Source organism: Oryza glaberrima, chromosome 1 (genome assembly GCF_000147395.1).
Source record: "Oryza glaberrima chromosome 1, OglaRS2, whole genome shotgun sequence".
Classification (NCBI taxonomy): Eukaryota; Viridiplantae; Streptophyta; class Magnoliopsida; order Poales; family Poaceae; genus Oryza; species Oryza glaberrima.
Genome location: NC_068326.1, coordinates 35,338,067 through 35,365,703, shown reverse-complemented (window position 1 = coordinate 35,365,703; position 27,637 = coordinate 35,338,067). Strand labels below are relative to the sequence as shown.

At 42.8% G+C, this 27,637-nt stretch overlaps 2 protein-coding genes across 3 annotated transcripts; both read left to right on the top strand.

The window, feature by feature from the left end:
* The first annotated feature begins 2,327 nt into the window (after positions 1 to 2,327).
* LOC127780057 (PHD finger protein ALFIN-LIKE 6) lies at positions 2,328 to 7,426 on the top strand. Of its 2 annotated transcripts, none has more exons than XM_052307022.1 (5): positions 2,328 to 2,622; positions 2,709 to 2,741; positions 3,589 to 3,817; positions 6,742 to 6,871; positions 6,946 to 7,426. In XM_052307022.1, the coding sequence occupies exons 1-5, from the start codon at positions 2,472 to 2,474 to the stop codon at positions 7,216 to 7,218; spliced, it is 816 nt and encodes a 271-aa protein (XP_052162982.1). In that variant the 5' UTR covers positions 2,328 to 2,471; the 3' UTR covers positions 7,219 to 7,426. The 2 variants fall into 2 exon arrangements, with proteins under 2 accessions (XP_052162982.1, XP_052162976.1); XM_052307016.1 differs by having other exon boundaries at positions 2,329 to 2,622; positions 6,943 to 7,426.
* A 7,759-nt stretch (positions 7,427 to 15,185) lies between these two features.
* On the top strand, positions 15,186 to 27,599 carry LOC127784355 (uncharacterized). Its single transcript, XM_052311588.1, has 6 exons — positions 15,186 to 15,591; positions 16,206 to 16,281; positions 26,355 to 26,485; positions 26,589 to 26,659; positions 26,790 to 26,871; positions 27,365 to 27,599. The coding sequence occupies exons 1-6, from the start codon at positions 15,232 to 15,234 to the stop codon at positions 27,383 to 27,385; spliced, it is 741 nt and encodes a 246-aa protein (XP_052167548.1). The 5' UTR covers positions 15,186 to 15,231; the 3' UTR covers positions 27,386 to 27,599.
* Positions 27,600 to 27,637: the final 38 nt, after the last annotated feature.

Sequence of the window (27,637 nt, the reverse complement as noted above, 5' to 3'; positions counted from 1 at the left end):
AGGTCCCAAATTGACACATCCCCTCTAGAATCCTACGTGGCGCTGATGTGGCAATGCCACATGGACGTGACGTGTCCTTTTCTCTTTTTTTCTTCTTTTCTTTTTCTTTTTCATTTTCTTCTCATTCTTCTTTTTTCCCTTTCTTCTGCATAGGTCACAGAGGAAGGGGAAAAAGAGAAGAAAAAAAGAAAAAGGAAAAAAATTAAATGGGTCCTATTTGTCAGTCAAAATAATGCCACGTCGTGTCCGTGTGGCATGACACATCAACACCACGTAGGATCCTGAAGGGGTTGCGGCGATTTGGGACCTGGATGACACACTATGACAAGTTCTGGGACTTGGATATGCATTTTGAAAGTTTAGAGACCTAAATGACACAGCTCTACAAGTTTAAGGACCGTCTGTACACTTTACTCTTAACAAAAATGGTAGAGGTGTTTATATTTTAGAACAGATAGAGTAGGGTTTAGGGTTGAAGAATTTTGACTATGAAAAAAAACATCTTATAATATCAAAAAGAGTAGTACATTTTTTTAGTTTATAATAATTAAGACTCAATTAATCATATGCTAATTGAGACTCATTAACAAAACGACTCATTAGCATATGATTAATTGGAACTTAAGTATTAGAAACTGAAAAAAATGTACACTTACTTTTTCATATTATAAGATGTTTTGATTTTTTTAGTTAAACTCTTTAAGTTTAACCAAGTTTATTTAAAATTTTAGCAGTATCTACAACACCAAATTAGTTTCACTAGTACTAACATTTGATAATATGTTTAAACGGAGGGAATATTTATTTTTTAAAAAAGAAAACTTATATATAAAAAGTATTTAAAAAAACACCGTTTAGCCGTTCACGATACGAGCTCACTGTAAACGTAGGCATTCCTAACTTTAGTATTGCTTCAACTAATTAATCATCTTTGTTTCCAAAAACAGAATGCGCGATGTCCTTTAGATTCTTCCTGTCTCACCGGGCCAATCAGTGGTCAATGGAGCAAGAGAGCATGCACAACAGTGTGTTTCAGCTTCGGACAGCAAAACCCGAGGAAAACAAGCCCGTCACTCCATCTCACTCTCACGTAAATGTGAACAAAATCCAAGAGGGAAAAGATAAGTGCAAATTAACCACACAGTACTGGATGCCTTCATCCAATCTGAAACTCAACTTCGCGGGTGCACCTCCTTTGATCAGTCTGTAAAGCTCTGAACTCCGATGCATCAAGCTGAATTTGTTTAGTTACACGTTAAAATTAGAAATTTGACTAAAATTAAAAGTTTAAAGACAAAAGTTAAAAGTTTATGTGTGTAGGAAAGTTTCGATGTGATGAAAAAGTTAAAAGTTTGATGAAAAAGTTAGGAAACAGGCTTACTACATGAATTGGCATTCGTCTCAAGGTGTCCGTGTCTGCCATGGATGGAATTTTGATTAAGCTGGAAGCACAGCATATGCAGTGGCAACTGGCAAGCAGGTTGAAGTGAACTGTGGCACTGTGCAGTGTGTTGCCAATCTGGCAGCCATGGCCATTGCTGACCTGCTGCCTCTACCTGCTTCTTCCTCCATGAGTGGCCTGGCCAGTGGCCACTGGATGTGCTTGCATGTCCCTTTCACGGTTGGTGCATCGGTTCCTTTCGCGCCACTCATCAAACCAACCTGTGTCGAGATTGCGACAGGTGCATTTGCACCTGAGAGGCAAACAATTTGCAATGAAAGTTCAGAGAGTTCAGGTCGTCTGCATTGTTCACTGGTACTGTCCATATAGATAGGACAGACATAGTGGTAGACATACTAAGTAGAATTTCTGTCATCGATTCTTCTATCATTACTATCTGGACATTGACATATGTACATTACTGTGTCGCTATCTATTAGCAGTAGAAAAGGTTGTTCTTGGATAAACCATATGATCATCAGATACTTATGGTGTTATCAATCAACAGACGAGTTGACGATAATGGTAAGATTCATCATTAATTCAAATAATTGCTGTCATTTCATATTTTTCAAACGTAGGGTCAAATTTAGAAAACCCTTATTATGAGCCTCATACATACGAAGAGAAAACACACATGTTCTTTTGTTTTTTTTTTTGTATGGGGCCAAAAAAAAAAAAGCACAAGGCAAAACGAATTCCTCGAGTCCACCGTGGACCGGGCCCATGCACCGAAACACGAGTTCTGGGCCTTGGGCCTTCTGGCTCAGTTCGGAGACCAGCACGCACACGTTTAAGGATCAGATGGACCGGGTTCACAACCTCGCGTAAACACCCACGAAATTCTCCGCAAAAGATAAAATAAAATAAAATAAAACCCACCCCCCTTCTCCTCTCCTCCATCTCCTCGCTTCGTCCCGTTCACACCACCACCGTCTCGTCGCCTCGTCGGCGGCGTCTCCTCCGCGCGAGGGTCCCCCCCCAAACCCTAGCCGCCGCCATTGCCACGCGCGCGCCCCCCACCCCACGAATGGAAGGAGGCGGAGGCGGAGGCGGTGGCGGAGGAGGAGGTGGAGGTGGAGGAGGCGGAGGCGGGGCACCGTACGCCACGCGCACGGCGGAGGAGGTCTTCCGCGACCTCCGGGGCCGCCGCGCCGGCATGATCAAGGCCCTCACCACCGGTACGCCGCGCGCGCGCTCCCTCCCTTACCCGATTTCTCAGTCGCCCCGCGGATTCGTGTGACTGAGCTGGTTGTTTGTTTTGCAGATGTGGAGAAGTTTTACAAGCTCTGCGACCCTGGTGAGTGCGCGCCGGTTTCGATCTCTTCGTGTTCCTCGCCCCGGGTGGGGGATTGGGAGCGGAGGAGCTTTCCGTGTTTTTGCTGCTTCATTTTGTTTGCTCAAGTGCTAGATTGGATGCTAAATTTGGAAAAAAAAATTCGCTCTTTCTCCACTTTGGTGCTTGAGTTGGAAGTTGGAATTATTGGTGATTCTGTAGTTTTGATCAATGCTGCGCTGTGTTGTAGTTGTTGGATTCTGGTAAGAGATTGGAGCTCGGGACTCCAGTTTCCCAAGGAAAACGGGGAGAAGATTTTGGGGGTTGATTGGAAACTGTGGTGGATAAGTTGGTAGGTTTCGTTTTTTTGCTGGGTTGCTATCACTGGCTGCTGCCATTAGAGATTGCTGAGAATTTTAGTCCTATTGGTGCCATGGGATTATCGAGTAGTTGACTTCGGCGTGTTTGGATGCCCTATCCATGCTTGTGTGCGCGTGCCCTTGCTTGTTTGATTCGGTTTTATTGCAACAGACAATTCAGTAAAACCGTAGCATATGATGCTTGGATAATATGCTACTACCGAGTTGGAAGTGTATCTTTCATTGCATTGATGGTACTGTGCGTCTGGTTGTAATACGTGGTTGGTTGCTTGTGTTACTTACCCTATACTAGTAATTAATGTCTGATCTGCTTATGTGCTATTATTAAATGTTACTATTATGACTTGGTCCGCAGTGCTGTCTACTTGAGCCTTGCACTCTCGTTAGCAGCTGGGCATACATAGTAGTAGAGCAACTTCTAAGCTCTGAACACTATTACTCAGCAGATTGTTCGTAGGGTTTATGGGTACTAATTCTTCTGTTTTGAACAGAAAAGGAGAACTTGTGCCTTTATGGATATCCTAATGAAACATGGGAGGTGACCTTGCCAGCTGAGGAAGTGCCCCCAGAGATCCCTGAACCAGCATTGGGAATCAACTTCGCTAGGGATGGCATGAATGAGAAAGACTGGTTGGCGTTAGTCGCAGTTCACAGTGATTCCTGGTTACTGTCTGTTGCATTCTACTTTGGAGCCCGATTTGGTTTTGACAGAGAAGCAAGGTAATTTTTTTTCGCCAAAAAAATCCTGCAGTTTTCTTAGTCAAAATGACATGAATGTTTTCTATGGCTTCTGGTGGCTGACCCGCCACATAGAGTTGTCATTTGATCAAATTTTGAGCAGCAAATCAGTATGCATCACATTTAGGATTAGGTTCTGGAATTCCTGTCCCGATCAGTTTCTGGAATTGCTGGCTGCCAGCAATATTCTTAGTGTTATTTAATGGACACGAAACTGAAAGAGACTATGACAATATCTAAAGGAGTGAATGTTTCTTTAAGCTATGTAATTCACAGTCACTTCATATTCTTGAAAGGTTTTATTAGGAACAGCACAAAAGTATGACCGAAAAGCCGTTAATTCCAGTTATAACTGAATTGAATTTATTTCATGGTTCCATGTAAGCTTGGCAGGAAACTTTTGTACTTATGATCTGACCAGTTATTGAAGATTTGCTAAAATAGAGTAGATTTCAGTTTGAATTACAGCAATAAACACAGTTCACTCTCGCTATTATAGGGTAGATTTCAGTTTGAACTACAGCAATAAACACAGTTCACCGTCGCTATTATAGGCTAGATTTCAGTCTAACCTACAGCAACGATGTGCATCATCTAACATTGGGACTGTTAATTGAAAAGGTCCTGGGCTACTTTTCTTGGTGAACATGTAAAAAGGATGGGACTGTCATTGGCAAGTTGAGTTAGCGAGAAATATCTAATCTAAATCAGTTAAAGTGATGTTTGTACATTTCTAGTTCTCTGTTGAAACATGAACCGCTGGATATGAGATTTTGGAGTACTATTAGTTTCAACTTTAAAGTGCGGCATTGGTCCATAGTAACATGTACTATGGGTTTTTCATGAATAGCTATTTGACTTCTTTTTCTTCAAGAGTGAATATGACACTAGAGGCATGTTTAGCATGATTTTGCAGGTTATTTTGCTATTCATTAGACACATAAGAGTTACAAGTGTTTTTGGTCCTTAGGAGGTATTGAATAGGTACAGTTACGTCTGGTATTAATCATGACGTACTGAGAAGCATAGTAATAAAAAAATAACACAAGGAAATACCTCTACTTCCCAATACCTAATTACTACATCCTAAGGACCATTAAGAAACTTAGTTGCCTTGCAATATCTGATTCTGTCTTCTCATGTGTGGTTTGAGGCTTTGAACATTTTATATGTGAAAGGCTAATGCATGTACTAGTGAGAGCTTGTGTAGTTACTAAGATTTGCTTTTGATTGTATCTTAAATTGCCAAAAGATCACATATTTGAAGTTGTGGGCAATGCTAATTAGTGCATGGTATACCAGCCTTTAATTCAGTGTTTGTTAAGAGGATGAAATTACGAAGTCTATGTTTGTTTGCTGCTTGGAGATATATGCTAATGTTCATCACATACTATTAAGCTATTCAGAGGATCTATTTTCTTGTAAATGTGGTTTCCATACTTTTTAGAGTAAATTAATGCGCTTAGAAATGTTCATGTTGTAGAAGCATAATGTAATACATGCTTTACGTCTAATGCTACTCAGACGCGATTTTGCAGAATAGATTGTGGAAAGTGTTACCAGAATTCCAGAATATAAGAAAATGCACACCATGTTGTAGGAGAGGATGTGCAACATTTTTTTTATTCAATAATCATAATCAGCAGTGTTAATCATTTATATCTAACAATTCATTTTTATTTTTAGTATTGTTACTCATTTCAATCTCTACAAAATCAAAGGATCTTCACCTTGAATTCTTACATTTGTCTTTTTCTAAACATGCATACACACTAAGCGCACAGACAAACTATTTCCTGTCACATGCTCAAGTTTACAGACCAAATAGAATCAAATTTCACTGTGGTTCTGAATGTTTTTCTGTTCACCATCTTGGATTGACTCCACTTGCTGCACAGAGTTATCATTATTTGAGTTTCTTTTCTAATAGAGGCTGTTTATCTCTGGTGTTATCTTGCTTAAAATGGTTTTGGCTAGTTATTTAGCAGCAACCAAGGTGTTTTGTGGTCTAACGAGTTTTTCTAAACAGTGCTATTATTTTGTTCTAGTATATTAAATATAGTTATATACTTCTATTATAATAATTCAACATGTTTTCATAATGGGGCCCATGATATTTGAATTTCCGTATATTATTATTATTTGTATGTGTTTTTGCTCTTCCTTCTCTTATATATGTTTCCTTCACCTTCGTTTGCTTTTAATTATTCATAATGTATTGTAAGTTTGCAACATTAACCGTTCAATTACAAATTTTGAGGCCTCATTCTGGATATCCTATGAAACCTTAGTAGTAGTTCGCCATCAAAACTTTGGATGATCTTGGACAAATTGTCAAGGCTTAGAATGGGGTATTTTGGTGAATCAACAAATACTGTTGTCCTGAGCTTGCATTTTCACCTTAATCGGTTTCTTTATGTTCCTACCTCCTCAGCTTTGTTTTATCATCTATTACTAACTCAGATTTCAGTTAGAAATTTCAGATGTTTCTCTTAAATTATATACAACAGCAACTGTATTCAATTGTATCCAAGTAACAAAAAGTGCTTACCATTTAATGAGGCAAGGATAATCTTAAGTTAGCTGTGTCTTAACACTCGAGAGCTAAGACAACCTCACAACCGTGAGTCAAAATACAGAGGGTTTCGCTAGTTGGTTCTCATAATCACTATAAGCTTGTGGGTTGTGTTGAAGGAGAACGAATATCTTGCCAAATATGTGTATTACCACAGTTTAGTTTGTGATGTCTGACCTAGCCAAACTGAAGTTCATCTGAATTTGACATGTTTAGTTTTATTTTATCTTTTTCTTAGAAAACTGCTGTCTGGCCGCTGGCTATTTTATCCCTAGTTCAGGCTTGCTTGCACTCCTAAGTTACATTTTGGTTCTACTATTTTCTTATGCAGGAGGCGACTCTTTAATATGATAAACAATTTGCCAACAATATTTGAGGTAGTGACAGGAGCCGCTAAGAAGCAGGCGAAAGAAAAGACTCCCAACAGTAGTAGCAAGAGCAACAAGCCTAGTTCGAAAGTGGTAAATTAATGAGCATGCACTTCTGTTTTATCGTGACTTGAATCTCTGCTGAGTACAATTTCTTTCTGCAGCAGTCAAAAGCTGAGTCTCGTTCGAAATCTAAGCTGTCAGCCCCCAAGGATGAAGAGGGAAGTGGTGATGATGAGGGAGAGGAAGAGGAGGATGACCATGACAATACTTTGTGTGGGACCTGTGGAACCAACGATGGCAAGGACGAGTTCTGGATCTGTTGCGATAACTGCGAGAAGTGGTATCATGGGAAGTGCGTCAAGATCACACCCGCTCGTGCCGAGCATATCAAGCAGTACAAGTGCCCGGACTGCACCAACAAGAGGGCCCGGGCATGAGTAACAAGAAGCTGTGTCGAACTGTGTTAGAGTGGAGTTGTCAATCTCCGGATGTCATGATCTCTTAGATATTATCTTGCCCTAGCTTTTCTAGTTTGTAAGCTTGTCTCTAATTTAATTTTAAACTGTAACTGTTGATTAACCTACCTGTGTTTAAAGCTTCATCTTTCCTGTGTTAATTCTAGCATTCATAGTGTGTAAACTTGCACATCTTGTGTCAACTGAAGCCTGAAGGTACGGCGGCTCCCCTGACCATTCTTTGTGTCTGTTTCCTGGATTTTTCACATTTTGGTCTTTTTGAAAAACTTATTTCGCAAATAGACCCCTGAAAAAACTTATCCCAGAAATGGTCCTTTTTGGGGTGCGGCGCCAGCCTCTCTGGCGCCGTCCTCCTGCCACATGGCACACGCGAACCGACGTGGCAGGAGGAGGGCGCCAGCCGTGCTGGCGCCGCCCCCCCACCCCCCAACCCCTCACCTCCATTCATGTTTCTCTGTATGAAGTTGCAACGGTATCATTTTTGTTTTATTTTTTCGGATGTTTTTTCACACTTAGGATCACGATGCAACCAAATTTAAACTCGAACTACCACTTAGCTAAGTCTGAAAATAGCTAGCATACCACTTAGTCTACTTTGCACCTTCACTAAAATTAGACCATAACTCCTTTAGTAAAACCTTTTGATCAGTATGTTACACATAATGCACTCTATCACTATATGAAATTACTTAATCTAATTCAAAATATAACCACATGAAATGATAGCCATAAGTTAAACAGTACAGAGAGATGCAATTTTTTGATTTTTATTTCATTTTTTTGATATTTTTTTCACACTTAGGAGAACATAGAAACCAACCATATAAAAAATAAACTCAAACGGACTAAATATGTGACTTGTAGAATTTTCCAAAACTCTACCGAAACGGACAAAATATGTCATTTATTAAAATAGGCGTAACTTTCTCATACAGACTCGGAATCAGGCAAATAATATATCCACGGACATCTACAGAAAAAGTTACATCCGATTCTTCCTGCTTTGTCGGGTTCGGCGATATTAAAACCTCCAAATTCCGCTTGCAAGATTATGTTTTCGAGGAGAGAAGTTTTTCGGTAGAGCTTTGGAAAATTCTACAAGCCACATATTTTGTCCGTTTGAGTTTATTTTTTATATGGTTGATTCTTGTGAGTTCCTAAGTGTGAAAAAAATATCAAAAAAATAAAATAAAAATAAAAAAGTTGCACATCTCTCTCCTCTGCACTAGTTTGGAGAGAGGAGAGGAGAGGAGAGGAAAAATTCTACCGGTCACATATTACGTCCATTTGAGTTTATTTTTTCTATGGTGGGTTCTTATGTGTTCCTAAGCGTGAAAAAAATATCAAAAAATAAAAGAAAATTTAAAAATTTCGGGGGGGGGGGGGGGGGGACGCCAGCCACTCTGGCGTGCTCCCCCTAGCCACCTTAGCATCGCCCCGCTCGCTGGCGCCGTCCACTCTGGCGCCCCAAAAAGGACCATTTCTAGGATAAGTTTTTTTAGGAATCTATTTGCGAAATAAGTTTTTCAAAAGGACCAAAATGTGAAAATTCAGTGTCTGTTTCCAGCTTCCTGACCTTTCTCTTGGAGTTAGTTCGTGTTGGTTTGAAAAGCCTGTTGAAGGGGTACGTGTACCAGGATGATTGGCAAATAACCAACTCTGGGTCATTACTACTGCACTTGTGAGTTTGTGTCTGCACAGTCCTGTCCTGAAGATTGGTGACGACTGATGTCGTAATGCGTGGGTTTGTGTATATTTTCTATTTTGGGGTTTGGTTCTTCGTTGCTGCGTCCTTTGGGGTTCTGTAGTTATTTTTAATGAAACACCAGATATTGCCCAAATTACAAAGTCATGTATAATAGTAAAATACATGCCACTTAAATACACACTCAGATTGTTGCTCAATTATACTCGATCGACTATGTCATCCTATTTGAAATTAGTGCATTGCAAAAAAAAAAAAAAGCTAATATGTACATCCACGGAAATACAATGTATCATTTTTATTAACTAGCATCCTGTAACTCTTGCAAAAATGGCATAGAACTTTTTCCCAGGAAATCATCTTTAAAATCTATTGAAAAAAAAATCCAGAGAGATTTTAGAATTTATATGCTCTTTTTACCAGCAGTCTTGAGGACTTTGTAATCTCAAATCCCAATCTCTTACTGGGCCGTACTCTATAGGCCGAAGCGGCCCATGGCATATGTGCTCTCGCCGACTCGGATTCCTTCATCAAAAGGATTAAGTTCACCGAAGGTCCCTCAACTTAACAACGAGATTATTTTACGTCCCTTAACCACAAAACCAGGAATGTGTATCCCTAAACTCACACAAACCGTGCATTCAAGGACCTATGACAGTATATATGGGTGGTTTCACTGACATGGCATCCTAGTCAGCAAATAATTTTTTTAAAAAAGGATATGGGGTCCACATGTAAGTGAGATGAAAAAAATGAGGCCCACATATCTTATTTCTTTTTTTTTCCTTTTTATTTTCTCTTATCTTCTCTTCTCCTCTGCCGCCCACTCCGCTCCGCTCGCCTGCGCGCGCTCTTGTTTCGGAGTACAGTCTACATGTACTTACTGAATATCCATGCTAGAGTGTTGGCTCATCATCGTTTTTCGTTTCTTTCATTTCTTGAAAACCTGTGCCGATGGAGAATCGATGGTGATGACATTCCGATGGCATACCCGTATGTGGAGTTCCAGAGAGGTCTGCCCATAGAAATCTAGCCACTTTGCTCTGAATCCTGACTGGTTTGCAGTTGCAGCCATGGTGAGCGAGCTCATCAAATCATCCCCGCAAGCGAGGGGGAGATGCACACAAGAACGACGGACGGAGAGGATTAGTCAGTGAAACAAAAACAAAAAAGAGAAAAGATTGCAAGAACTGAAGAAATGCATTGGGCACTAGCCAGTAGGACCTATCAACGAGCCAAGCTGAGATTGTAATTTGCTGTACATGGTGTAAGGTATGCCAATATATGTTTGAGGGAACTCCTCTAGCTTGCACCACATGACTGTGGCCAAGAGAACCAATAGCAAGAGAGAAATTGATAAGGATCTCTTTGAGTAGAAATATATTTGTGTCAGACGCCCTGTATTTTTTCAGTGTATTGTTTGCGTACTGAAGAGTTGCTGGAGGTAGCGATTGATCGAGTGAGTGGGCCATGTCACTTTTTTGAATCATTCTTTGTAAGATGTAGGGGGGCATTGGGTCTTTCTTGCCTTGTTTGCGACTGCAGATTTTGCTATAGAAAGAAGAGAGTTGATCCAATTCTGCAAGCGTTCATCAAACCCTCTGCAATATACTCCCTCCCTCCCTATAAAAAAAAGGGACAGAGGGAGTAGTACTTTTTTCCCGACTGTCCCGCTGTACTGAATCATCAAAAGATTTTGCAAAGCTTAGTTTGAGAATGACTATAGGTAGTCTTCTCTTGTGGCAGCATTGTACCAACTCCATTGCATATAAGAAAGGTTCCGAGATGTTTCTCTCGTATGAATCCTGTTTGGTAACATTGGATGATTTTGCTATTTCAGGTTGCAGCCTGTTAGTAAGAGTTTTGGAAAGAATCTTATAGCGATTTTGGAGGGAGATGGGACAATAGGTTTCAACTCTAGTTTATGAATGAGGATAATATAGGTCAGTTTCTCAGATAGACAGTGTTCTGCTGGATTTGAAGGAGAGATGTATAATTTGCGAGGTGATATGCTGTTATAAGCTTGGTCCTAGCCTATATGGCCCTGGAGTACTTTCTTTATTAATCTATGTCACAGTTTACATTATCTCTTGCTTTGCTGAGTAAAGAGGCTACTAGGCTTTCAGGCTGAATCTTTGGCTGATCCTGCTATGTAGAATCGAGATCGAATCTTCACTCAACTTGTTTGCCCTCCCTAAAGTTTTAATCATGTAGAATCGAGATCGAAACTTCACTCAACTTGTTTGGCATCCCTAAAGTTTTAATGCCTCCCTAAAGTTTTAATCATGTAACAACTGTGCTTTAGTCTGAATCACCTGATAAAAAAAATTATCTTGTTTTGAGGCATTGGTGTGGAAGAATTTAGTGTTAGCATCTCCAAATTTTATCCGCATTAATTTTTGATCTTTGATACTACTAGGATACCCTTAGGGCTTGCTTAGAAATGTTGAACGAATAATCTAGGATTTTTAGTGCAATATTATGTTGTTTGGGAGTTTCTTTCTACTATAAACGAGTTAAGAGGCTTTTGTTTCGATGTTTAATGGAGAAGAGGAGAGGATAGAATTTAAGCGCTAAGGGAGGAGAGGCTTTTGTTTCGGAGCTCAAGAGAGGAGGCTAAGTGAGGGTGATTGTGGTAGAATTTAACCAATGTATGGGAGCTTAAGGAGGGGAGGAGGAGGTTACATGAAGGTGGTTGTGCTCGAATTTAATAAATCTGTGAGGTATGCCAGATCTTTGATTTGTCTATTTCTTTCGCTTCCAAATTATCCATTGTATTTAGCGTTTCTGATATGAAAATCTTGACCTTAACTTTTTAGGAAATATCCAAAGAGGGGGAAGGCAAAAACACCAACACCAATATTGAAAATCTTACCTTCACTTAGTAACAAATATCCAAAGAGGAGGAAGATAACAACACCAACACCAATAACCTTCATTTACTATGAAATATCTAAAGAGGGGAAAGATAACAACACCAACACCAATGTGGTAAGATTCTTCAGTTGGATAACTCGTATTGTGCTAATGATTTTGTGGAATAACTCGTACAATACTATCATCTATTTATTCAGGATGAAAGAGAATATCTATTGATGATGTTCATGATGCACAATTATAATTGTTCATCTTTGATAATGAGAGTTAACTACATTGTATTCTTTATTTTTTAAAGTGCTTCTACAGTAGACAGTTTATAATCTTTTGTGTTGGCTACATGTGTGTTGTTGAAACGACAACTGCTTCACGTCGAAAGACGTGGTTCAAATAGTGGATTGGATGAATAGTAAAAACAATGTATTAATTGGTAAAAATTTTGGGGATTCCCCCATTACATGGCCCTAGGGGGCTATTTATAGTCTTAGTATAGGCTCATACCCTTTAGGGTTTAGTGTGTATAGAGGAATTTACATAGATACCCTTATGATAGGGACATTAGTGAGGGCATACAGTGTCCACTCAGGTTATGTGCCCCTAAATGGGCTTCTTGAGCCGGCCCGCTAATGGCGAATGGCCTTCTTGGGCCGGAGCGGCGTAGCACTCCCAAGGCCTTTTGTTGAAGACAAACCCCCAATGGGTGAACTCCTTCTGCTTCGCCTGATGGAGAGACTCGATAACGAACCCTATGGCCTCCATTCTTTGGCTTTGCCCGATTGGTTTGCCCTATGGCTTCGCCTGATTGGTTCGCCCCATAGCTTCGCCTCCAAGCGAACCCTTCTAATTTAGTTGACGCGTTGCTGATCCGATGCTTTCAGCAGGTTCAGTCGAAGACCCTCATAACATGCCTCCAACAATGTATATTTTGCAGACGTACTCAGACATTATGCAACAAGAGCAGTTTGCGGTCGCTGAAATTAGCAGGATAAGTGATACAAAGACTCTGATGGAGCAAAACTTGTGCAATCTAAAGAAAAGCGATCAAGTCCCCGAGTTCAGACAATTTAAGGAGGATTGTGGTATTAACAAGAAGAATTGGTGAGCTAGAAGAGGACAGGACTCTACACTGCAGCTGATGGTGCTAAAGGAGGTCAAGTTGGCAGCTACAAGTGCAAAGGCCAAAGAAAGCAAAGCTATCCAGGTGATAGAGGCCGATGTGGCAAATGATCCCGAGGAAAACAATTGGGGAGGCATGCTCGGCTGCATATTCCACGTCTTGCGGAAGCCAGAAGGGATGAATCTCGCTGGATTTTTCACAATTTGGTCCTTTTAAAAAACTTATTTTGCAAATAGACCCCTAAAAAACTTATCCTATAAAATGATCTTTTTTGGGCGCCAAAGTCACTGGCGCCGTCCACCTGCACCGTGGTGGGGCGGCGCTGAGGTGGCAGGGGGAGCGTGCCAATGTGGCTGGCGCTCCCCCCCCCCCCCCCCCCGCAATTTTTTTACTCTCTTTTTTGATATTTTTTTACACTTAGGAGCACACGAGAACCAACCATAGAAAAATTAAACTTAAATACACGAAATATGTGACTTGTAGAATTTGACAAAGCTCTGCCAAAAAGTTCCCCCCTCCTCCGCCCTCCTCCGCGTTCTCTCCCTGCTCTTCGTTTTGGTTTTTCGTATAGTCCAAAAAAAAGTAGATTAGATTTCGAACAATTTTGAGCCTTTTTTTTTTACATCTTTTACATCCTATAAAAAAGTTAGGGTTTGTGTTTTTTTTTTTACATTCGGGTGTCATTTCTGAAAGCATGCGTAACTTTCTCGTACAGACTCGGAATCAGGCAAATAATATATCCACGGACATCTACAGAAAAAGTTACATACAATTCTTCCCGCCTTGTCGGGTTCGGCGAAATTAGAATCTCCAAATTCCGCTTGCAAGATTGTGTTTCCGAGGCGAGAAACTTTTCGGTAGAGCTTTGGAAAATTCTACAAGTCACATATTTCGTCCATTTGAGTTTATTTTTTTTAGGTTGGTTCTTGTGTGCTCCTAGTTGTGAAAAAACATAAAAAAAATAAATAATAAAAGTTGCACATCTCTCTCTCCTCTGCACTAGAGAGGAGAGGAGAGGAAAAAATGACGGGAGGCGAGGGGAGGGGGGCATCTCCGGCCACATTGGCGCGCTCCCCTTGCCACCTCAACGCCGACCCGCCACAGTGGCAGGAGGATGACGGTAGATAGGCTGGCGCAGTCCCGTTGGTCGACAGTGCCAGCGACTCTCACGCTCCAAAAAGGGGCTATTTTTAGGATAAGTTTTTTCAGGGGTCTATTTATGAAATAAGTTTTTTTAAAAGGACTCTGCCGCCCACGCACCGCTCCTCTGCCCGCCGCCCGCACGCCGCTCCTTCCCCGCCGCCCGTGCGCAGCTCCTCTCCGCCGCCATCATTGCCATCGTGTCGCCCTTCGCCGGCCGCCAACGCCCTCCTCCTCTCCCGCCTCGCACTGCCGGCCTCGCAAAGTGAGAGAGAGATGAGGAAGGGAGAGAAGATGGTAAAGAGAGAGGAGGCTGACATGGCCATGTTGACATATGGGTCCCTTGTGGGTCCCACGCTGACTCAGCCGCCACCTCGGTCAAAACCGGAGTCAAAACCAATGAAGGGGTGGGCATTCGGTCTTTCGGTCATTTCGGTCTTTGAAAAGTGAATACCGAATTTCAGTGAAAAAATGTCATGACCGACAAATTCAGTCTCGGTCTCGGTCCTGACAGAAATTCAACAACATTTTTATACATGCAAAGAAATAATGAAAATTTTCAACACAAAAATCACAAAAAAAAAATCGTAAGCACTTATGAGCAAAAACTCTTATTAGGTTGCATGCCTAGAAGAAGTAGGGATGTGAAAATTAGAGTTTAATCCTATTAAACATAGTGGATTATAGGTTGTATTTAGACATTTTTTTTTGATAATTCGGTCTTTTCGGTCTATTCGGTTACCTGAGGAGACTAACCGAATTGACCGAACAAAATTCGGTCTTTCACTGCCTAGAACCGAATTGATGACCGAATTTCTCGGTCTCGGTCTTTTCGGTTCGGTCTTTTTCTGTCCACCCCTACGAAGGACCTGAAGTAAATGGTTTTGTAAGTTGAGGGATGTCATATATCTGGTTTTGCTTTTGGGACGATTTTGTAACTCAATGGCAAGTTGAGGGGTCTTCGGTGTACTTTTTCCTTTGTAAAAATGCCCTAAACACTCGAAGGCTGAGGCCCAATCGGCAAATCCAGCCCAGGCCCAACAAAACTCCACCCGAAGACGATGATGTGCTCCCTCCCCTCCTCCGCAGTCGGCTCCGTGCGGTGGCAGCGCAGCGTGCGGCGCGGCGCGGCGCCATGGCTCGAGCCCTCCTCCGAATAACCCGCAGCTATTGCCCGCTCTCCCCGTCCCCACGCCTCCCGCCGCCGCTCCACCACCGCGGCGCCGCGCCTCCTCTCCGCTTCCGCTTCCTCTCCCTCTCATCTTCCTCGGCCCCATCCTCCTCTGCTGCGGCGACCGCGAATAGCTCGGATGGTCCCGGTGAGAAGGGCGGCGGCGGCGGCGGGTGGGATGACTACCTGGGGATGAGCGACGACGAGCTGATGGGGCAGTGCGAGATGGGAACGTTCAAGGCGTCCGGCCCCGGCGGCCAGCACCGCAACAAGCGCGAGTCCGCCGTCCGCCTCCGCCACCGCCCCACTGGCATCATCGCCCAGGTGAGCCTGAGCCTCCGGTTTTCCCTTTCACCCGTCGATTTGCTTCCGTTTCCCTCCCCAATTCGTTGCATTAGTTTTACTGCTCTTCTTGTTGAAGCTGCCAGAACGTGCAGTTCAGTTTTTTTACAGCACTGTTGCCTCTGAATTCTGAAGAAAATGAAGGGTGTTTGTATATACATTGGCTATATGAAAAGATTAAACTCGATAGTGCTTACACATTCACAGCATACGGCTGATAGTTTGTACTTTGTAGTAGTTGGTTGATCAAGATCGATTTATAATCCTTCCAATTGACGATTTGGTGAAATTCATCAATCTGTTGGGTTTAAGCACATTCATCATATCCACTGAGCTTAAATGAACATTTTCGTGTAATGCTTCTTAAGTTCTTGTCGTGAACATACGGATATGCTGTTTTCTCCATGGATGCGAAATGTTATCTCTATGGATGCGAAATGTAGCTTATTGTATCAATGTAATCGCCAGAACATTTTACTTGAGATTAAATGCCTAATTTGTGTCCTGGTTATCCATGTAATCCATGGCATGCAATGTTTATGTAAACGAACCAGCTTCTTTCCTTTCTTCTCATTATGGATTTATGGTTTTCACAGGCTGTGGAGGATAGATCACAGCATATGAATCGAGCATCTGCCTTGTCTCGGCTTCGAACCTTGATTGCTCTCAAAGGTAATTTTGTTATATTTCAAAAAGTTATGCATGTGTGCTGGGTAGATTGTATAACACTGACAAATTTTGCTACCGGACATCGTGACTTCAAGGTTTTAGTTGCAGGACACGGAACGAAGTGACTTTTGGGGAAAACACTCCCAAAAGTTAGATATTTACTGGTGGACACCGCACCCATTAAAATAATAATTTCCGGTTGAAGAGGAGAGAGAAATCGTGTGAAATATCAAAAATGCCCTTGGGCCTAGCTCTCCTATATCTCTTCTCCCGCTATCCCCTCCTCTTCTCTCTCTCATCTCACATGTCAGCGACAACGGCGGCATGCGAGGTCCAGTGGCGGCAGGAGAACTAGGGGTAATGACCTAGAGAAATAGATGATCAAAATGTCACATTAGGTCGTTTGCATTTAGACTCGTTTTCAATTTATATACATTTGAGATTGTTTCTGTCCAGGGCCGGTCTGACCAATGGCATTAAGCCGGTCTGACCGGAGTGTAACAGCCGGTCTGACCGCCGGGTAAACCTCGGTCTGACCGGCCGCCTGGTGGGTGGCGGCTGTGCTCTGGGATGGCGATCCAGAGCCGCCAGGGCCGCAGCCGGTTAGACCGAGCTGGTGGCGGTCTAACCGAGCCGAGGCCGGTCTGACCGGCCACCCTATGGTGGTCTGACCGGCTGGGCTGAGGGGGCTCAATGATTGCCCTGTAACGGCTAGTTTTCTAACTAGTCGTTACAAAATAGTCTGGTCTGACCGGCCATACAATGACGGTCTGACCGGCAGTTCACTGAGTTGGGGGATTTCACCCCCAACGGTTAGTTTTGGTGGGTGGGAGTATAAATACTCCCCCACTAGCAGTAAGGGGACTCTCTCTTGGCGCTTGCTTCACTTGCATACACCCCTTGCACACTCTCACACTCTTGAGGGCTTGTGTTCATCTATTTAGTGTGTTTGAGAGATTGTTGAGCCAAGAGTCAAGTGCATTGCTTTATTGTAGAGCTAGTGACACTTAATCATCTCCGAGCCACGTCATTGCTTGTTACTCTTGGAAATTGGCGCCTCCTAGACAACTTGTGGAGGTATTGCCCGGTGACCTCTCTGAGGAGATTGTGGAGGAGGCTCGACGCCGATTGTGAGTGGTTTGGAGTTCACTACCTTCGGAGTGAAAGAAGAACTACCCTAGTGATCAAGGCTAGGGTAGTCCTCTCCGTGTGTCGGCTCCTACCTTGCCCACCCCTTGACGAAGGGGGCGTGCGGTGGCTTCGTGGTTGAGCGATGGAGTTGGGCTTGCCTCAACGGGGATTAGGAAAGCGGCGAGTCTCCGGACCTCAGTGAAAAATTTCTTGTCTCTTGTCTCATTTATTTGTTGCATTTACATTTGTGCAATTTACATTCATAGAGACATATTTGAGCCCATATCACCTTAGGATTGCAAAACTTAACTTAGATGTGTGATTTACTTTCCTAGAGATATATTTAAGCCCATATCACCCTAGGTTTGCAAAACTTAACTTAGTTGCTTAGTTAACCTTGCACCTCTCCTTGTCTAGCAACTTAGGTTAGTTTTGTTTAAGTGCCATTTAGTTTTAAATCGTCTATTCACCCCTCCTCTAGTTGACATCTCGATCCTACAAGTGGTATCAGAGTTCGGTTTCTCTTGATCGGGCTTCACCGCTTAGAGAGAAGATGTCGAACGAGGTGAACCATGTAGGGAAGGCTCCCATGTTCAATGGCACAAATTACTCCACTTGGAAAATTAAAATGTCTACTCACCTTAAGGCTATGAGCTTCCATATTTGGAGTATTGTGGATGTAGGTTTTGCCATCACTGGTAGCCCCTTAACGGAAGCTGATCACCGCAACCTCCAACTCAACGCTCAAGCCATGAATGCATTGTTCAACTCTTTGAGCCAAGAGGAGTTTGATAGAGTGAACAACCTTGAGACCGCATATGAGATATGGAACAAGTTGAGTGAGATTCATGAGGGCACTAGTGAGTACAAGGATGCAAAGCTTCATTTCCTCAAGATCCAATATGAGACGTTTGCCATGTTGCCTCATTAGAGTGTCAATGACATGTATAGGATGTTGAATGCGATAGTCAATGATCTCAAGGGGCTTGAGGCAATCTACTCCGACATTGAGGTGGCTCAAAAGATGCTATGGGCTCTATCGGACAAGTATGAGCACTTAGTCACCTTCGTCATCAACTCCGACATGTCAAGGATGACACCAGCAAGCCTCTTGGGGAAGATCAAGACCGATGACATGTACAAGTTGAAGAAGAAGAAGATGGAGGAAGCCTCTCCATCCAAGAAGTGCATTGCTCTCCAAGCCGAAGTGGAAGACAAGGGCAAGAGCAAGGTGAATGAAGCAAATGATGACTAGCAGGAAGAGATTGCTCTTCTTGCTAGAATGTTCAATGATCTATTGGGAAGAAATGAGAGAGGAAAGGGCTCTAACTCCAATAGAAGAAGAAATAGGAGACCCAACAAGACTTTCTCCAACTTTAGATGCTTTGAGTGTGGTGAGAAGGGACACTTTGCTTCCAAGTGTCCTTCAAAGGATGATGATGGAGACAAGTCATCCAAGAAGAAGAGTGGAGGCTACAAGCTCATGAACAAGCTTCAGAAGGAGAGAAAGAAGATTAAGGCATTCATTGGGCAATGGGACTCAAATGAAGAGAGCTCCGCTTCATCCGAGTTCGAAGCAGAAGATAGTGATGATGATGCAAGCTCCAAGAAGAAGAAGATGGCCGTAGTTGCTATCAAGGAAGCTCCATCACTCTTCGTTTCACTTTACCTCATGGCAAAGGGTTCTTTTAAGGTAACATCTCTTAGTGATAGTGAAAGTGATGATGATCATGATGATGCTTCCTATGATAGCTTGTGAGTATGATCATGCGTAGTGAGAAGGAGATTGTCAAGTTCAAGGCTCTAAAGAAGGATCATGCTTCTTTCGAGGTCTTGTATGAGGAGCTAAAGACTTCACATGAGAGACTCACCATTTCTCAGGAGAAGATTAAGGAAGTTCATGACACCCTCCTTTCCATTACTCAACATGGAGCTCATATTGATGTTGGCATATCTTGTGACTTGCTTGATGATAGTGCTACCTGTCATATTACTCATGTTGCATCATCTAGCATCTCTACTTGTAATGATCTTATGGATATGCCTAACTCTAGCTCTTGTGATTCTATTTGTGATGCCTCACTTGTTGTTGAGAACAATGAGCTTAAGGAGTAAGTGACCAATGTCAAGATGAGTTTGAGAAGGATAAGCTTTGTAGTGCTTGTCAAGCCGACAAGCAAGTTGCATGCTCTCATTCTTCTAAGAGTATCATGTCTACATCTAGACCATTGGAGCTCTTGCATATAAATTTGTTTGGCCCAACAATCTATAAGAGTATTGGTGGGAATAATCATTGCCTTGTGATTGTTGATGATTATTCTCGCTATACTTGGGTGTAGTGCGGAACAATACGCTCAGAGTGAGAAAGAGGAAGAAGAAGAGGTTAAGGGGGCTGAGGAAGAAGAAAATGATGATGGTAACGATGATGGCGAGGATGATGAGGGACCTCTTGATCCTTCCATTCAGTTTGTGCTCAACTTGAGGAATCCCACTCAATACACCATTCTTCGCCATCACGATCAGTTCCGGGTGCCCAGAGACTCAGATGATCCAAGATTCCACACAGTTTCAGAAGGCCGTGTATGAGCGCATCTATAGGGAAAAGGCCTTTGCTGCGCATCTACAGGGAAAAGGCCTTTGCTGAGCATAAGTGGATCTCCTGGTCTTATAAATAAGACTCCGAAGTTTGAGGGTTTACAAGACCTTTTAAGAGCAGTGGGGATTGATCGCCTAGTCACTCTGAAGCAAGACTATGATGAAGACTTGATCTGCCATTTTTATGCTACTGTGTGGGTTGCTGCAGATTATAGTGCTATGAAGTGGATGTCAGGGCCTATGCAGTGTTCTATCACTCGGCGTGAGTTCAAGGATCTATTAAACATCCGGTTCAACAAAGGTGACGATCTCCATAAAGAGCTCAACCACAACCCATTCTCCTTTGATGCCTTTGCTCAGTTCTATGAGGATGGAGGGAGGCACACCTATGGGAAGGTGGCTTGATTGAGGACCGTTCCTAACGTGGTCAACCGCATTGTGAGAGCCACTATCCTCCCTAGGTGTGGAACAATGATGACATCCGAGGAATTGCATGGCATGTGATTGATGCCATTATGGAGGGACGGCGCTTTGATGTCATCAATCTCATGATGCAAGAGATAGCCATCTCTAAGAGAACTTTTGGACAAGGGATATACTATACACCATACATTATGAGATAATCCAAAACAAGTTGGGAAATGTTGAAAACGATTTGAAGGAGCACAAGCAATACAAGACTCCAACTCTCAACTCCTAGAGCCACTCGAGTGCGCCAACCCACTTTTGATCAAGGCGCAGGCTCTAGTGCGGCACCTCCTCCTCCTCATGGGCTTAATCCTAATTCCTTTTTCCATTCCCAACATGCATACTTTGGAATGCAACCTCATGAGTACTTCAATCCGGTGCTTGGGGCTATAAATAGCCTAAGTGATAACATTCAAATGTTAACCACCGGGCATGAGGCCATGTATGAGGATGTGTGAGGTTTGAGAACGGACATTGGGGGCTTGAATGCATCGGTGGGAAGGTTGAGCAATAGGGTTGATGCTTTGGATCAAAGTGTTCAAATTTTGGAGAGCACCAATGCTTTTGTCTACCAACGTCGTCATGATTCCTCCGCTCCATCTCACTATCCTATTTCCCCTCCTCCTCTTCCTCAAGAAAGCTCTTTTTGTGTTTGATGCCAAAAGGGGAGAAGAATGTGTCTTCTAGAATGTCTTTTCTCTTTGGGATGGGACTAGTAGTAGTGAGGTTAGTTATCTCCTCTCTAGTAGGCTAAGATGGTTGGGCTATATATTATGTATGGGTATAGGCTATTACTCTATCTTCTGTGTTTTTTATCGTTTTGTTGGACTATGTGTGTCATTTGGACCCTTTGTGGTCTTGTAATAGCCTAAGTTTCTTTTGTGAGCCGTCTCACATTATCCATAAGGGCTCACAAAAGAAACTTAGGCTATTAGAAGACCACGAAGGGTCCAAATGACACACCTAGTCCACACACAAGATAGAGTAATAGCCCATACCCATACATAATATATAGCCTAACCATCTTAGCCTACTAGATAGGAGGTAACTAATCTCACTACTACTAGTCCCATCCCAAAGAGAAAAGACATCATAAAAGACACATTCTTCTCCTCTCTTGGCATCAAACACAAAAAGGGCTTCATTCTTGAAGAGGAGAAGGAGGAGGACGGGAAATAGGATAGTGAGATGGAGCGGAGGAATCACGGCGACGTTGGTAGACAAAAGCATGGGTTCTCTCCAAAATTTGAACACTTTGATCCAAAGCACCAACCCTATTGCTCAACCTTCCCACCGATGCATTCAAGCCCCCAATGTCCGTTCTCAAACCTCGCACATCCTCATACATGGCCTCATGCCCGGTGGTTTAACCTTTGAATGTTATCAATTAGGCTATTTATAGCCCGAGGCACCGGGTTGAAGTACTCATGAGGTTGCATTCCAAAGTATGCACGTTGGGGATGGAAAAAGGCATTAGGATCAAACCCATGAGGAGGAGGAGGTGCCACACTAGAGCTTATGCCTTGATCAAAAGTGGGTTGGCGCACTCGAGTGGATCTAGTAGTTGAGAGTTGGAGTCTTGGCTTGTATTGCTTCTGCTCCTTCAAATTGTTTCCAACATTTCCCAACTTGTTTTGGATCAATCTCATAATGTATGGTGCATAGTATATCTCTTGTCCAAAAGTTCCATTAGATGGCTCTCTTGCATCATGAGATTGATGACATCAAAGCATCGTCCCTCCATAATGGCATCAATCACATGCCACGCAACTCCTCGGATATCGTCATTGTTCCCACACCTAGGGAGGAAGTGGCTCTCACAATGCGGTTGACCACGCTAGGGACGGTCCTCAATCCCGCCACCTTCCCATAGTTGTGCTGCCCTCCATCCTAGTCCAAATACCATTCCTTTGCTATTATCACCAAATGTCACTTTCTCTTGTTCTTTCCCTCCTACTTCAAATGTGGTGAACATCGCCCTATCACCGATCATGTGTTGAGTGCACCAATTATCAAGCACCCAATGGCTCCCACTAGTGCGGTAGTTCACCTACAAAAGAAGATCAAGCTCTACCCAAACTTGTTTGGGTCCTTGGAGGTTAGAGACCAAAGCCTTGGACACCCAAATGACATTCTTTTTACCACCAAGTATAGGGAAACCAACATATCTAGCAACAATACTACCATCATGATCCTTCCTAAGCATATAATGAGAATCAAACATGCAAGTCTAAGAAGGCTTAGACCGGGGTAATCATTCAGCCTAACCTCACGGCACTTGGAGCAATACTTACCATTGCTCTTGACAAAACGAGTGGCACGGTGAAAAGGTTTCTTACCCTTTGGAATGAATCCAAGCCCCTCCTTGTTAAGGATGCACTCTTACTCACTTAAAATCTTGTCAATAGTGTTCTTACCCATAAAGCATCTCTCCAAACTCTTGTTGAGCTTGGCCACTTGCTCCTTAAGCTCATTGTTCTCAACAACAAGTGAGGCATCACAAATAGAATCACAAGAGCTAGAGTTAGGCATATCCATAAGATCATCACAAGAAGTAGAGATGCTAGATGATGCAACATGAGTAATATAACAAATAGCACAATCATCAAGCTAAGTCACAAGATATGCCAACATCAATATGAGCTCCATGTTGAGTAATGGAAAGGAGGGTGTCATGAGCTTCCTTAATCTTCTCCTGAGAAATGGTGAGTCTCTCATGTGAAGTTTTTAGCTCCTCATACAAGACCTCAAAAGAAGCATGATCCTTCTTTAGAGCCTTGAACTTGACAATCTCCTTCTCACTACGCATGATCATACTCACAAGCTATCATAGGAAGCATCATCATGATCATCATCACTTTCACTATCACTAAGAGATGTTACCTTAAAAGAACCCTTTGCCATGAGGTAAAGTGAAGCAAAGAGTGATGGAGCCTCCTTGATAGCAACTACGGCCATCTTCTTCTTCTATTGGAGTTAGAGCCATTTCCTCTCTCATTTCTTCTTCCTAATGGATCATTGAACATTCTAGCAAGAAGAGCAATCTCTTCCTGCTAGTCATCATTTGCTTCATTCACCTTGCTCTTGCCCTTATCTTCCACTTCGGCTTGGAGAGCAATGCACTTCTTGGATGGAGAGGCTTCCTCCATCTTCTTCTTCAACTTGTACATGTCATCGGTCTTGATCTTCCCCAAGAGGCTTGCTGGTGTCATCCTTGACATGTCGGAGTTGATGACGAAGGTGACTAAGTGCTCATACTTGTCCGATAGAGCCCATAGCATCTTTTGAGCCACCTCAATGTCGGAGTAGATTGCCTCAAGCCCCTTGAGATCATTGATTATCGCATTCAACATCCTATACATGTCATTGACACTCTAATGAGGCAACATGGCAAACGTCTCATATTGGATCTTGAGGAAATGAAGCTTTGCATCCTTGTACTCACTAGTGCCCTCATGAATCTCACTCAACTTGTTACATATCTCATATGCGGTCTCAAGGTTGTTCACTCTATCAAACTCCTCTTGGCTCAAAGAGTTGAACAATGCATTCATGGCTTGAGCGTTGAGTTGGAGGTTGCGGTGATCAGCTTCCGTTAAGGGGCTACCGGTGATGGCAAAACCTACATCCACAATACTCCAAATATGGAAGCTCATAGCCTTAAGGTGAGTAGACATTTTAATTTTCCAAGTGGAGTAATTTGTGCCATTGAACATGGGAGCCTTCCCTACCTGGTTCACCTCGTTCGACATCTTCTCTCTAAGCGGTGAAGCCCGATCAAGAGAAACCGAACTCTGATACCACTTGTAGGATCGAGATGTCATCTAGAGGAGGGGTGAATATACGATTTAAAACTAAATGGCACTTAAACAAAACTAACCTAAGTTGCTAGACAAGGAGAGGTGCAAGATTAACTAAGCAACTAAGTTAAGTTTTGCAAACCTAGGGTGATATGGGCTCAAATATATCTCTAGAAAAGTAAATCACACATCTAAGTTAAGTTTTGCAATCCTAAGGTGATATGGGCTCAAATATGTCTCTATGAATATAAATTGCACAAATGTAAATGCAACAAATAAATGAGACAAGAGACAAGAAATTTTTCACTGAGGTCCGGAGACTCGCTGCTTTCCTAATCCCCGTTGAGGCGAGCCCAACTCCACCGCTCAACCACGAAGCCACCGCACGCCCCCTTCGTCAAGGGGTGGGCAAGGTGGGAGCCGACACACGGAGAGAACTACCCAAGCCTTGATCACTAGGGTAGTTCTTCCTTCACTCCGAAGGTAGTGAACTCCAAACCAGTCACAATTGGCATCGGGCCTCCTCCACAATCTCCTCAGAGAGGTCACCGGGCAACACCTCCATAAGTTGTCTAGGAGGCGCCAATTTCCAAGAGTAACAAGCAATGACGCGGCTCGGAGATGATTAAGTGTCACACTAGCTCTACAATAAAGCAATGCACTTAGACTCTTGGCTCAACAATCTCTCAAACACAAGCCCTAGAGAGTGTGAGAGTGTGCAAGAGGTGTATGCAAGTGAAGCAAGCGCCAAGAGAGTCCCCATGCTGCTAGTGGGGGAGAATTTATACTCCCACCCACCAAAATTAGCCGTTGGGGGCGAAATCCCCCAACTCTGTGCACTGCCGATTAGACTGCCATTGTATGGCCGGTTAGACCAGACTATTTTGTAAGGGGCAATTATTGAGCCCTTCAGACTAGCCGGTCAGACCACCATAGGGCGCCACCAGCTCGGTCAGACCGGCTGCGGCTCTGGATCGCCATCCCAGAGCACAGCCGCAAGCCACCAAGGGGCCAGTCAGACCGGGATTTACCTGGCGGTCATACTGGCCATTACACTCCGGTCAGACGGCTCAATGCCATAGGTCAGACCGGCCCTGGACAGAAACAATCTCAAATGTATATAAATTGGAAACGAGTTTAAATGCAAATGACCTAATGTGGCATTTTGATCAACTCTTTGTCTATAGGTCATTACCCCTCTTAATAGTACGGCGAAGCTAAAAATAAACTAGCAAATTTTGATCGCCCAACTCCTTGATCAATTTAAAATTAAAACACTAGTTTACCGTCTTCTTTTCCTTTTGCTTTGCGCCATCAATTTTAGTCCACGATAATCATCCATGAGCACACATTATGTGAACTTAACTTAAAATATAGAACGGTTAGTCCACAATTAGCGCTTGTCATTAATTACCAAAATTATCAACGGGCCTAGATGCTTCAGCCGCCGTCGTCGTTGACATGTGAGATGAGATAGGGAAGAGAAGGAGGGGATAGAGAGAAGAGAGATAGGAGAGCTGACATGTGGGCCCAAGGGCATTTTTGACATTTCACACGATTTCTCTCTCCTCTTCAATCGAAAATTATTATTTTAATGGATGCGGTGTCCACAAGCAAATATCCAACTTTTGGTAGTGTTTTCCCCCAAAAGTCACTTCGTGCCGTGTCCTACAGCTAAAACTGCGAAGTCACGATGTCCTATAGCAAAATTTGCCTTATACATATACACACATATCCAGCACTAGAAAGTAAACCAAACAACTCAGAAGTCGGAACGCATATTTTTGTTTGTTGCAAACCTTTTCATCATAGGCCAGGAATCCAATTACATAAGCACTAGAAAGTAAACCAAACAACTCAGAAGTCGGAACGCATATTTTTGTTTGTTGCAAACCTTTTCATCATAGGCCAGGAATCCAATTACATAAGGGTATGGTATAGTGTATTGAAAATGGTTAATCTTGATCAGGTTTCACGTTGATATAGTTATAGTACTGCTAGTAAGTGATGTTTAATATGCTTGAACTCCTTCAATTTTCATGCTGGCATAGACACTTGGGTATTTATAAACTTGCTTTTCAGTCAGAAAGCCGATAAACCTCGAGGACTACACTCCTCCAGTTGAGCTTCTTCAGATATTACCCCTGAAGTCTACAATCCGAGGAAAGGATATTGGCCCCCAAATTGGTCCAAATAACTCGAAATTCACCCCAGTATGTGTCTGATCTTTCCTTGGTATGCTAAAAGATACTCAATTATTGACCACTGTATTAAAATTTTGAATGCTTACTTTCCATTTTCTCTCCTGGTGAGCAGGGAATGCAAGCTTTACTAGATCTTCTTTTTGCTGTTGAAGGCTCAGTGTCAGAAGCAGCAAAACTTTTGGGGTAATCCTTGAAGTTCTGAATTTTATCCGTGAATTGAGCTAAAATTTATAGTTTATCTTCTATGCCGGCTCACAGCACGTACGTTCCATTCTGTTATTTACAATTAAGCCATACTAATTATGTTTTGCAGCCTAAGCACTGGTGCTGTGTCAAGGTTGATTCTATCAGATGATTCACTTCGAGCAGCTGCAAATGAACTGCGAGCTGCCAAGGTAACTCTGCTGCAAATAAGTGGCTACACCTGTCTATGTTCATTGAATAGAGCATAACACCCAGCACATTCCAACATATGCTTCTGGATTCACCAATCATGTAAACCAGAGTTGAACTGTGAGCTCATTGCCTAAACAGGGCCTGTTTGGCACAGCTCCAGTTCCAGCTCCACCCCTCCTGGAGCTAGAGCTCAGCCAAACAATTTCAGCTCCACCAAAACTAAGAGTGGAGTTGGGTGGAGCTCTCTCACAAAATATATTAGAGTTGTGGAGCTGGGTTTTGGCAGCTCCACAACTCCACTCTAGACTCAACTCCTGAAGTTATATTTAGGAGTTGGAGCTGTACCAAACAGGCCCTAAAGCCCTGAACTCTAAGACAACTGCTGATCCATTACATGATGTCCAATATCACAAATTCTTTACAATTTTATAGTTAGAAAAATATTTCACCATAACCATGAATCTCTCTCTGCCTCCGTATGTACCTGTGCAGGGTCTGAAGCCACTTAGATGATAGAGGATTGCCTGCATAATGTTCTCATCATCAATGGCGCCGCCGCAGGTTCCCAAATGGCATATCATATAATATAACTCATGAAGGCATTCTTGGGTGTTTGTCACGATTTCCCTTTCGTGCAAGGAAAAATACTCAGGATTGTCTTAGGTGGGACCGGTACCAGCTCTGGATGTTACAAGACCCTATCTATGGCTTCATTCTGTTATACATAGGCCTTATCATTCACAACTCAAGAACCATCCTTTTTCA